The sequence below is a fragment of the Pseudorca crassidens genome, chromosome 3 (genome assembly GCF_039906515.1).
Source record: "Pseudorca crassidens isolate mPseCra1 chromosome 3, mPseCra1.hap1, whole genome shotgun sequence".
Taxonomy (NCBI): domain Eukaryota; kingdom Metazoa; phylum Chordata; class Mammalia; order Artiodactyla; family Delphinidae; genus Pseudorca; species Pseudorca crassidens.
Window position 1 is genome coordinate 4,521,882 of NC_090298.1, and position 13,461 is coordinate 4,535,342.

Genomic DNA, 13,461 nt, shown 5'->3' on the forward strand with positions numbered 1-13,461 from the left:
TACATCAATTGTTTACTACCTGTCCTCCACCCCCCAACTCCACGATGGAATTTAAGCTTCACAAGGGAAGCTGTGTTGTCCATTGTTGTATCTGGATTGACAAGAAGAGCACCCAGCTCATAATAGGCAGTTAATGAATATTCACTGAATGCATAAATGAATGAACGAACATGCTACACATTCCCTGGATGAGAGGAACTGTGAATTTCCTCCACTATGGGATCAAATTCATGTCTAAATGTTACACAGCTCTGTAAATGAATCTATTGAATATTAGAGCGTTTAATCCATGGTGTTCTGATTATATTAGGTAGCAGCAATATCGTCAATGCCTTGACTAGGTGACTGTTTGCTTAAACATTTCTCTTTGTGTCTTGGGAATGTGCAGAGAAATATAGGATCTGAGAATTTAAGTTCGAGCCGTTCCTAGTTCAGATAGTTTTGTGTCAACCAAAGGCAATCTTACTAAGCAATCAGTCTAGGACAACATGCTCTGATTATTTAGCTGGCGCAGTTTTATCAACACGCTAGTGGATGTGATTTATAAGAATGTTCGTAGGTGACATATACTATTTATTATGGACAAATACCACAGCCATGTATTTAGCAAACTAGTCTTAAGAGGTAAGCTCCCAAATATTTGTTAATTACCAGTTGTTCTAGAGCACTGTTCTTCCATAAAACTTTGTGCTGTAATAGAAATATCTGTGCTGTCCAGTACGGGAGCAACTAGTCATGTGTGGCTATTGAGCAATGTCAAGACTAAATTTTTAACTTTATTTGATACTAATTTAAACTTGAATCCCTGTGTGTGACTACTGAGCAGTTGGAGGACTGCATTCTTAATTTTCTTCAGTGTTAATTAAAATTAGTGGCCACCATTTTGAACAGCACACATCTAGAAGTTTTCCTCTAACAGAGATTTAAATCCTTGCCATAGATTGACCTGAAAGATGTCATAACATTGAAAAGCTCAAAAAAAATTACTAATGAAAAATAAGAATACACACTGCAATGATACTTAAGCTCCAAGAGAAATTTGATCTCCCTTTATAAATAACAGCCATGTCCCATTAGGTTATCTATGTTCTTGACTTTTTTCACATTCATTGTTTTTTCATGAGGTATTCCCATTTCAATCCAAAAACCAGATCTTGGCTTTATTAGAATTTTCAGCTTAATAAGCACATTCTTTTACTATTTACTGATTCATTTATTCTGAATTTATTTTTTAATAAGTCCTTTCTGGTTTCTAGGTGGTCATTCATTGCATTTTTAAAAACCTTTTGGGTTAATAGTTGGTTGGTTTGTTTTCTTTATTTTTTTTAAATTTCTCTAAGTGCAGTATGAGTACATCTCACCATTTTTAAAGAACCAGCTTTTGGTTTCTTTGTTTTTCCTCTATCAATTTCCTATTTTCTATTTTATTGATTTATACTCTAATTCTTATTATTTCTTTTCTTCTGCTTACATTACACTTAATTCAACCTTCCTTTTCTAGTTTCCTATGTTGGAAACTTAGATTATTGATTTTAGATCTGTCTTCTTTTCTAATATCTGCATTCAGTATTATAAATTACCCTCTTAGCATTCATTGCATCCTACAAATTTTGATAAGTTGTGTTTTCATTTTAATTTAGTCCAACATATCTTAAAATTTCTCTTGAATTTCTTGTTGACCCATGTGTTATTCAGAAGTGTGTGGTCTAATCTCTACTTATTTGGGGATTTTCCAGTTATCGTGTTTGTTATTGATTTCTAATGTAACTCTGTTGTAATCTGAGAGCAGACATTGTATAATTTCTATTCTTTCAAACTTGTTAAAGTGTGTTTTATGGCCCAGAATGTGGTCTGTCTGGATGAATGCCCTAAGCAAGCTTGAGAAAAAAGTGTATTCTGCTACTGTTGGATGAAGTAATATACAGATGTCAATTATATCCAGTTGACAGATGGCATTGTTGAGGTCCTTAATGATTTTCTGCCTACTGAATCTGTCCATTTCTGTGAGAGGAGTGATGAAGTCTCCAACTACGATAGTGGATTCATCTGTTTCTCCTTTCAGTTCTATCAGACTTCACTTCATGTAGTTTGGCACTCTGTTGTTAAGGTACATACGTGTTAAGAATTGTTGTGTCTTCTTAGAGCGCTGACTCCTTTTATCGTTATTTAATGCTCCTCAATCCCTGATAAACTTCCTTACTTTGACGTCTGCTCTATCTGAAATTAATATAGCTACTTTTGCTTTCTTTTGATTAGTGTTTTCATAGTATAGTTTTGCACCCATTTACTTTTAATTTATGTGTGTCTTTATATTTAAAGTGGGTTTCTTGTAGACAGTGTATAGTTGGGTCATGTTTTCTGATCTATTACAATCTCTTTTAATTGGTGCATTGGACCACTGACATTCAAAGTTGATGTAATTGAATTAACATCTACTATATGTGTTACTGTATTTTATTTGTTGCCCTTGTTTGTTATTCCTGTTTTGGCCTTCTACTCTTTTTCTGCCTTTTGTTGTTTGAATTTAGCATTTTATATTGTTGTATTTTCTGTCCTACTTTAGAATATCAGTTCTACTTCTTCTTTTCTTTTTTTCGCCCAAGAGTTTGCAATATACATTTACAACTAGTTCAAGTTCACTCTCAGCCCCCACCAGTATTGCAGTTATTTTCCAGGTGCACATGGTGGTAGAGAAACAACATGGTGTGCTGACAACAGTGTGTAAATCTGAGTAATTCTGAATTTTAATCTTAGCTACCCCACTTCCTAGCTCTACAATGTTGGGAAAATGTATGCATTTAATGTCCCATTCCTTTAAATGGGAACATTAATTCTCACTTCATATGTTTGTTATTAGAATAATAAATAGAGCAAAACACCTAGCATATTACCTGCCACATAGATGGTGCCCAAGACAAAGTAACCATAAAAGTTCTATAAAAGTTGCATCTGTCTTGTGTTTTGGAAACATCACTAAGGAGACTAGAATGAGTAGAATATTCCCAATACAAATCACACTTTTGGAGAAATGACAAAGAAGTACAGTAAAAATGAAATGAATTAAGAATTGAAATGCCTGTTTCTACTAATGAGCTGGATCACTTTTTCACAGTGTTGATTGACACTCATGGTGTCACCTGAGACAAGCTTGCAACCAGTTCAGTGAGGAATCCCTTACGCAGCAGGAAGGAATCTGATACACTGCCCAACCAGGCTCATCTCTTCCTAATTTACATTTTATTTTTTGATTCATGCAACTTTTATAGACAGCCTTTCTAAATATATATACATTAATAAAGATCTATCAGCATTTAAGTGTGAATAGCAACAAATATAATACAGTAAACATCCTACCTTCAAGCTTCAACACTTTCTTACATTGCTCAGAGCCAGCATGTTTTGTTTTCTTTTATTTTTTATTGAAGTATAGTTGCTGTCCAATATTATATGTTACAAGTGTATGGTATAGTGATTCACAATTTTTAAAAGTTATACTTCATTTATAGTTATAGAATATTGGATATATTCCCCATGTTGTACAATATATCCTTGTAGCTTATTTTATACCTAACATCATAGTTTGTACCTCTTAATCCCCTAGCCCTTGATTGCTCCTCCCCCCTTTCCTCTCCCCACTGGTAAATACTACGTTGTTCTCTGTATCTGTGAGTCTGAGAAACAGCACTTTCTCATCACTGACAGGACACCCACTCTTTCTCTCTTTATAAATGCAGTACAAGTGTCGAGTTTCCCAATGTCAAATGATTTACAGAACTGGCGACGAGAGATGCAGGTGTCTGGAGAGCTCCCCTGCAATGCCTGGGAGAAGCTGACCTTTTCTGAAGCCGGTTAATAATCCACCCAGCTTACCTCCCAGTGGTTACTGTGGGCAGGTGTACACCAGACATTTTATGAGCTACTAAGTAAATATTCTTGATTCAGTAAAGAAAAGCACTGATAAAAAGAAAACATTAATCTGCCACAATTTACCTAATCATTTAAATAAGCTTGCAAACTAATAATACAGCAAGATTTATTGCAAGATTAATGCAGCAAGAAAAAAGGAGTAACTTTTTTCTTGTACTTTTCAGTATGTATTGATTATAGAGGAATATCAAAATATCAGTCTTATCAGTTATTGCGTCGTTCTATGTAGTTAGTGAAATAGGGGATTATTTAAATACAGAATACTGTAGCTCAGACTAAATTATAAATGAAACAAGCATAAACACTTGACTACTGTGTTAGTGAAAATTCGGAAGTCCTCCAGAGGCAGCTCTCTCTTGCCTGCGGATCTGGTCCTCTGGGCCACCCAGGATATAGCCTTAAACCCAGGGGAAAGCAGGAGGTGGTTTTGAATCTGGAACAGCTGTCATAGAACACAAGTGTTTTAGGGGAGGAAGCCAGAAAGCCTGAGGCAGCAGGCCAGAAGCAAAGATGCGTTTGGGGTGATGGTGTTGGGATACACCCACACAGGGTCTTCAGAGGGATCTCGTACTGTAGAGTGAAAAATCCCCCAGAAACACCTTGCATTACAGAAGGGAATCAGACATCATCAGGGTGAAGTACGATATTTTACACTCTTTGTTTCATTAATGCAGCAAATATTTTTGCTTAGGCCATGTATTTTGGAGGCCATGTATTTTAAATATATATTATTTGTTAAATCTTACAATCTCGTGGCAAGTAGCTGCCTTTGTATCCACTCCCTAGAGGACAAAACAGCACAGAGGGGATGAGTAAATCATCCGAAGTCACAGAGATCATATTCAAAAAGGATAATAAATGCTGGGTGTCTGACTCATCAGTCTGTTCTCTGCGAGTCCCCCCAGTTTTGCATCAGAGATGCTGAACATTATCTACTCTAGAGTACCCACAGGAGCTTATCATCTTTTCAGGGTGATTTGAAAAGCAAGGGATTGTTTGCATGTCAGAAAAGATTTTTTTAAAAGCAAAAAATTACTAGTTTATTTTTTTCAGTTTAACATTTCAACTAGTTACCTTAAGTAGTGTACAAAAGCTCTCTGGGGAGTGTTATCACACAAGGTTGAACATATTCATGATTGCTCATGTGACTCCTGAGTTAGTTTAATTGCCAAAGGGATGAAACTAGCTTTAGCTATTATTTAATTCCATACTAGGCTCTTCCTTGATAGAACTGAAGACTTTAAAATATTGACTATCCTAGTTTAGTTGGTAGAGTTCTAGGGCAAAAAGATTCCCAGGGCATCCATGGAGCTCACCAATGAGAGCCCCTCACCTCCTCCACCTCAATCCAGAGCATAAATTCCAAGTATTTCACCTTTCCACTGCTAGCTGGCATTTGGGCCCCGGGAGGTCTACACCCCATTGGGCTGATGGCTTCATTGATAGCTTACCAAGTTTACCTTCTCTTACCTCTTTCCCACCAACAGAACACCATGGTCAATGCTTAATCTCTGAATGTACGATAAGCCCAGTTGCCCCTCTCTTTTCTATCTCCACCCCCAACCCTCCTGTCCCTGAGAGGTGTATTTGGCCCTTTCCCAAGATCTCAGAAGTGCTTCTCCATGTCTGTCATCCTGCACTGTACAAATATTCAGACCCATGCAGGACAACTCAGTCCACCACAGAACTTTATTTGGTGTGCAGTGATGGGCCCTAAGCCCCCCCAGATAAGAATCAGACTCAGGCATCTAAATCAGAGGCACTCTTAGAACAGGCAACCAAGCATCAGTGTCTTTGAATACCCAATAAGGGTCTAATCAGTGTCCTAAATTATCAAAATAACTTGCAAAAAATCAGTACACATATAAATACTGTACTGGAGAGTTCTAAAGTATAGCTGGATAATTCTGTAGGAGTAATTCTTTGTATAATAAAATTATAAAGGTATTTTAAAACATTTAGAAGGATTTAAAAAATTAATCTGTAATCCCATGATCCAGCAATGCCATTGACATTTTTTTTAAAGAAAGGATGCACACAGAGTTTAAAAACTTGAGTAGTGCCTAAGGATGTAAAAATGGTAGTGGAATCCCCCTCTTGTATCCCTCTTCCTCGATTTTCTCTCCCTGAACATAACCAGCATCAAAAATTTCTCATCAGTCCTTCTAGGAAAATTCTTTAAGTGTAGATGTACACTTTTAAAAATGAACACATTTGGAATCCCACTATATACTTTATTATACACTTTTTAAAAATAACAACTTCTGGGACCCCTACAGTATAAGCCTTAAACTTACAGGTTTTTAATTTATTCTGATTTTGTTCCAATCCTTATACTTTGCTTCCCAGGTGACCTTGAAAATGTTGTTTTATCAGCCTGATTCTCTATTTCCTCATCCATAAAAGGAGGAGCATAATGATACCGACCTCACAGAATTGCTGTGAGTGATAAATAAGGTGTAATATAGAAAATGTTGGCCATAGTCTTAGGAGCTCACACACACACACACACACACACACACAATGTTTAGTTAAGATTATTATCAGGACATAATTAGCTGGCCTTTTTAAATCATTATGTTCTTGCCAAATATGTAAATGTACTTTTAAAGATTACCTTGAATTAGTTGGTAAACATTTAAATTATTTCTTGTTTTAATTATTTTTTCATTTTGTTTGTATTTTTTATGCTATTACAAACAAGGATTCAATTATACATTCACAAATACTTATCAATATCGGGGACGTGCCTACAAGAAGTATTTGGCAAGAATTCCAAAAGGTTAAAGCAGAAACTAACACACCATTGTAAAGCAATTATACTCCAATAAAGATGTTAAAAAAAAAGAATTCCAAAAGGGTAAAATCCTAGAATTGAATTATACATTTTCAATGCTGATAGATGTGGCAGGTCTGGCCCCAGTCTACCCTTTCCCAGTGTCATTGCCTGTTTGTTCCCATTTCTCCTAACAATTATCAAGTTTGAAAAATACTTGTCACTCCAAAAGGCAAGTCTCTCAATTTTCTCTCCTTCAAGATATTTTTGTCATTGTTTGTGCTTTCATTGTCTGTTATGCTGTACAGACATTTTTTGTGTTTTCATAATCAGTTCTTTCCTATTTCCCAAATACTTTGCTTAGAAAGACCTCCCTGATTCCCTAAGAAATTCCTTGTGCTTTCTTCTGGATTAATTTTGTCAAGTTACACTTTTATAGAAAGTGTCACATTTTATTGAAGTCTGAATAGAATTTTGCTACTTACTATATTAGGATTATAATTTTATGTCTTTATTTGGGAACTCCCCTCACCACCTCCACCCATATTAATATCTAGGGTTGTGTGCTTTCTCCTCCAATTTTTGCTTTGAAGGACCTGACCTTAATATGTTGTGCACTCTCTTTGCTCCTGGAGTTGAGTCAGGACACCTCCACACCAGTGTCTCTACCAGGGTGCGGGTGGGGAAAGGGCTCAAGAGTGGGGCTGTCCCATCCCTAATTCTCAGCCCCCTGTGCGACCCCTTTCAACGTGTGCTCTCAGTGGCGGAAACAGCACGTTTGTGAGCAGATAACAAAACAGTGATGTGCATTTCTTTCTCCCTCTCTATTTTGCAGTCAGGCATGATAAGAACCCAGGAAGCGGACTACTTCTTGAAGCCCCTCCCTTCACACCTGGCAGGGGGCCCCAAGGACTCTGCGGGGGGTGGGCCTCCCTCCCACATCCTGTACAAAAGGTCCACCGAGCCTCGGGATCCGGGGTCCCACCAGGTCGCGATGATGGAGAGAAATTGGCGGCTGGAAAACCGCCACCTCTTCCACCACGAAGATCAACCCCCGCGCGGCGGCTCCAGTGTCAGGCACCCACAGAAGCTGCATTTCTGCGGAAGACGCAAGAAATGTATGTAAGGGCGATTCTTTTTAGTATTTAGCGATTTGGACATTTCTGTAAGCCGACGGAGTATTTTTAATTTTCTTCAAAGTAGTCTGCCCTAGAGGTGAAATTTGTTGACTGCCTTTGCTAAACTTAAGTGATGATTCCAAAGCAAACCCATCAACTGTATGTTCAGTTTAAAACATCTCTCCCTCATAGATGGATAGATAATGGTAGATGTTTTTCTGTGTTTGTTTGTTTTGTTTGTTTGTTTGTTTGTTTTTAAAGAGCTGTTCCCTGGGCAGATTAAATGACAAGGTGCTCAGAAATGCAGAATCCACCAGATGTCTTCAAAAGAACCCTGGCATGTCTGCCCGGTAATTCCGTACTTTTGAGGTCTAGATTTATTAAAGCTCACATGCTTCTCCTGCAGAGGTGATTTGTCCCTATGCAGGTTTATATACTTCACTCACCACGTCAGAAGACAGAGTATGCATGACAAAATGTATCTGCAATGTATCACCAAGGCTTTATCGAAGTTCTTTTTGTTTGTGTCATGGACATTTAAAAATAGATGTGATATTTACATTTTATGTAGGAACATCTCACAAACTCAGGAACAGGAGTTCAGTGTTTTCTGGACTTTTCCTCACTTCCTTCGGCTTTCCCCTCAAGCATTGCTTTATTTAGCAAACCTTCCCCAAGGAGCCTCTGGAAAGCCCATCCTTCTCTGCAGCTTGGTTTCGTTGGCTGCTAGACCCAGCACCCTCAAATAGAGGTGGGCATGTGCAGGGTCTCCGTAAATACTGTGGAGAAGAGAGGATGACCCAGAATCACTTGGCATCTTTGATGAAAGAACAAGTACCGTTGACCTGTCAGCACCTGTGCGTCATCTGAACTCACATCTGAACTGTGTAAATTGTAACTAAGTCTCAGGCTACATTCAAATGGACTTGAAAAACTCAAGCCAAATTACTAAGAGTGAGTTCGGTCTTAGGGGAGGCACCGGGAAGAACAATGTTGAGCACAAGTAGAGGGAACGGGAGGCTGCGAAGGTCAGGGAAGACAGACTGAGCGGGTATTGGAACAGGGCACACTGACCAGCCACAGCTTCCTGAGTCTGCGCAGACAGGGAGAAGCTGGCGGAGGCGGCTGGGGGCGGGGCCAGGCAGAGGCGGGGCGGGGCAGAGCGGGACCGAGGAGAGGGACTCAGGCACAGACAAGGTCAGAGCCAGGATGGTGCTCACAGGGCTCCTGGTGAGGGTGTAGTCAGAGTAGGACAGATTCTGTGTGTCGGGGACAGAAAGATGACCAAGCACCTGGATCCAGGCAGGAAAGATGGTCAGGGCTGTCTTCACCTCTTTGACAGGACACACCAGGGCCTGAAGCACATGTTGCAGTGTCTCTGATCAATCCAGCAGTGCTGACCATTCTGGAATGAATATGACCCTTTCATTCTTATCTGGAGGTGATCAGAGTCATTCAGGCCAGTAGCCGTAAGGCACAGTTGTGCACACAGGGCGGTACGATTACGCTGTTTGGTGGGGCTGTGTGTGCACGTGTGTGTGTGCATGTGTGCACATTTGTAGGTGTATTTGCTTCCACAGCCGTTTCAGAATCTCAGTAGATGGGGTTGGGTCGTGAGAGGCAGTTATTTGAAAAAGATACTAAACTGTACAATAAGGTTTGTGTTTGGAAAATGAAAAAAGAAGTAGCCACTGTTTTCATAATAAAACTAGGAAAAAAAAGTGCAACGAAACGCCACTTGCTGGTGGGCGGCGTCAGTGGTTGATCCGGTGCTGTTTGACTTGCCCCCGTTTCGGTCCCCTCCTGCTGGGTACATGGCAGCTCCTGAGGGACTGGGGGCCCTATCTAGCAGAACTGACACACAGCACCTCCAGGATCAGCATTTAATTCTCAGGACTCAGTTACTTGTGCAGGACAGTTCCATGTTGTCCATGAGGCTTGGGGCTTCCCTGGAGGAATCCTGGTCTTCTGTCTCAGTGGGGTTCACACTACAAAGATTCTTCCGTAGAGTTCAGAGAATGAGAGATTGTTCTGTGTGTTTAGGCATCTCTCTCTGCTTTTGGAGACAAAAGCAGATTGATTTGCTTAAAATCAAAAGTGATTCTGAACCTCAGACTCATGAGTTAGCTTGCTACTTCCAGCTGCAGGCTTCACGGGTGGGTTTTGAGCTGGGACTCACGTGTTTGGGAAAATGCTGCAGGACCATATTGAGGGGGGAGTGACTTGTTTTGAGGGACTTGTCAGATCCCTGGCTAGTAAGATCACCCCCCCACCCCACCCCGGTGCTTCTGCCAATACTGGGGGCCTGGGAGGCTGCTATGCTCCTATACTGTGTCCATTTGCACCCTGTACCTATGGGAATTAAGACTAAGGGTCCTGGGACCACACTGCCAGATCTGAAATCCATTTCCAACACTTTCTAGTGAGGGATTGTGAGAAAGTTACGTTCATTCCCCATGCCTTCGTGGCCTCACTCCTACCCATGGCTGGTGTAGAGAATGAATGAGTTATACATAGACATCTCTTAGGGTGGGGATCACATCTGTGTAAATTGCATCAATGTCATCAATGCATGATGACTGCTTATTAACCTTTAGCCAGTGTAACAGTTATCCTCCGAAAGGTTCGTTTAGGTTTGGAAGTATTTTAGCAGAGAGATAAAATGCAACAGACATGGGAATCAGTCAAACAAAACAGCATCTTCTAGCAGTGTGTTCCATGAATAGAGCTGGCATAGCCTTTGAATTAGTACCACCTAAATATGGGGATATTTTGAAGCCTACTTTCACCTGAAACCATTCTAACCACATTTTCTCAGGCATCCACTAAACCTAGTGATTTTTAACATAATGTTAATTTATGGATTATTAATGCCAAAACTTTTTTTTTTTTTTTTTTTTTTTTTTTTTGTGATACGCGGGCCTCTCACTGCTGTGGCCTCTCCCGTTGCGGAGCACAGGTTCCAGACACGCAGGCTCAGCGGCCATGGCTCACGGGCCCAGCCGCTCCGCGGCATGTGGGATCCTCCCGGACCGGGGCACGAACCTGTGTCCCCTGCATCGGCAGGTGGACTCTCAACTACTGCACCACCAGGGAAGCCCCAAAACTATTTTTAAATGGCTTACTCCAAGAGGACCGAGTACATTTTGTCTTTTCATTAAATTAGATAAATATTTGCAATACTTTCTAGGAAATTCAGTTCTGCAGTGAAGTGGATCTGTTTTGAGCAGTTTATAACCCATTGGAAATACTACAGACAAACCAGTTGTGTGTCTAGACATGGGAATCAACTTTAAAAACTTTTAGGTCATTAAAAGTCTTCAAATAAGAACACAGTATAAGACAGCACTCCTTTTTGTAATTATTAGTTTCATTGTTTTATCAATAACTCCTTTACAGAGCCCTGTTGAACAGATCTTTATGTTCATAGTCTTTGAACATCATGCTTTTAGATAATAAGAGCTCAGAGCCAAAGTGATCTTCTTTTTGCTTTAAATCAGGACAAATTTATACAAAAGTCAATATAACAATGAATTCCATGACATGTAGACTATGCACACTTTACTTAAATGTAGTGTTCCACCTTAACACATGTTTTGCATCACAGTTTTAAGGGTTTTATGATTCGTTTTATGAACATTCATTTTTAAAATCCATTTTCTTTAGCACGAGTTCCACCACTGGTTTTGTGTGACAACTTTACATTCATTTCCTCTCTGAACGCCCCCCCTGTAGACATGCCCAAGCCTCCCAAGGAAGACCTTTTCATCTTGCCTGATGAGTATAAGTCGTGCATAAGGCACAAGCGGTCCCTTCTGAAGTCTCATAGGAACGAAGAACTGAACGTGGAGACATTGGTGGTGGTTGACAAAAAGATGATGCAAAACCACGGTCATGAAAACATCACCACCTATGTACTGACAATACTCAATATGGTAGGAATGCCCTTCTTGTTGAAGTCATGTGTGTGATTCCACCTAATGGGGTGTGTGTGTGTGTGTGTGTGTGTGTGTGTGTGTGTGTGTGTATGTTTTGTGTCCTACTTTTATTTGTGGATTTATGTCTTGTACACAAGAAATATTTTATCTGTGATAACTCTTTCACTTTTACTATGCGCCAATAAGAAGATCCTTTTTCAATCCTTCGGAGAATAAAATTCAGAGGATGAATAATTTGACTTTCTCTGTAAGCCAGTAACATATTTCAAGTTTACTGATGTCTTCATTTATCAGAAATCTATAAGAGGATGTGGAGACATCTGAGTGCAGTAAACTGCCCATCAGCATTATATGTGAGATTTTAGATGACTGTATAGAAATACCCATCTTTTTAGGGATAGGAGTGTTCAAATATTGAATATGCATCTTTCTATCGACAAGAACAAGGAACAGTACTCCCTTTAGAAGGTTGCTGCAGAGAAGATGTGACTGTGGCAGCTTTAGTCATTAATGAAGAGTGGAGCAAGGTGTCTAAGCCCCATTCCACCCAAGTGAGACCTGCATAACAGAAGACACAGTATGGGGTCATCAAAGTGTATTTTAACATAGTTGTGATGACAATGTTTGAAAATGTTTTATGTCCTACCTCTATAAACAGAGTACCCCTAAATGTATTTCAACTTCCCATGAAGTGGTGTGGTTGCTATTACTGTCCTCATTTTTGGTGGCCAGACCCTCGTGGTTTATGATCTCCCAGGGAACTGAGGGAGGAGGTGACACAGACTGCAGGTCTGTGACAGCCCCCACTGCAGGTCTCTGATGTGTGCAAGCATTGCCTCTGTTCTGCAGAGCTTTTCCAGCATTTCTACACCTCAGTGCCAAATTAGTTCCCTGCTGCTTCCCATGTCTGGTGACTTGCCCTCGCTCATCACCCCATATGCCACTCGGATCACTCATTTTTACACATGTGACCATCATCCCTAATGATGGTCACATCATCCTTCCCTGATCACCTTCTCTCCACATTGTTTTCCTTCTCTTTCTTGTATCTTCTTGGTCTTTTCCCAAGAACTTCTCTTATTCTTCTGGAATATTTTGCTAGGACAGCTTCAGGAGGGCACTGCTGTGTATCATCACTATGAGTTAAAAAATAAATTAAAAGAAACAAAAAGAAACCTCCTTATGTCTAATGAGGACACTTACCAACTAGGAGGCCTGATAAGAGGTGTTTGATAAGAGGAGGAACCTGCCTCCACAGACTTCATTATTTTACTTCCAGGCACCAAGAGTAAGGATCCAACAGTTGGTATCATTGGCTGTTAGATATTCCCATACCTGTGTGTCTAGCAATGTAAGAACCTTAACCTTGCTATGTCACTGGAGAACACAGGATTGGCCTTCAGCTGTGGACTCCAGGCTAAGGGCTGGGGGAAAAGGGTGCCGTGTATAGGGACTGATGTGGATTACCTGTCCTTTTCAGGTGTCTGCTTTATTCAAAGATGGAACAATAGGAGGAAACATCAACATTGCCATTGTAGGTCTGATTCTTCTGGAAGAAGAACAGGTATTCTTTGAAACCAGTAGTTTTTTTCCCCCAGAAAAATAAATTCAAAATAATGCTTTGTTTTCCTAAATATAATTGTTCTATGGATTCTTTACTTCTCTTTCCCTTGGGGACAAAAATGTTTTAATATTTTGTGTC

General features: G+C 39.9%; 1 protein-coding gene across 1 annotated transcript in view; it reads left to right on the plus strand.

Moving 5' to 3' along the window:
• Positions 1-13,461, plus strand: part of ADAMTS16 (ADAM metallopeptidase with thrombospondin type 1 motif 16) — a 154,294-nt gene that overhangs the window by 31,500 nt on the left and 109,333 nt on the right. Inside the window, exons 3-5 of the mRNA XM_067730343.1 lie at positions 7,539-7,821; positions 11,557-11,756; positions 13,240-13,323. Coding sequence (XP_067586444.1) covers positions 7,539-7,821; positions 11,557-11,756; positions 13,240-13,323 — 567 coding nt within the window. The remainder of the gene's footprint in view (positions 1-7,538; positions 7,822-11,556; positions 11,757-13,239; positions 13,324-13,461) is intronic.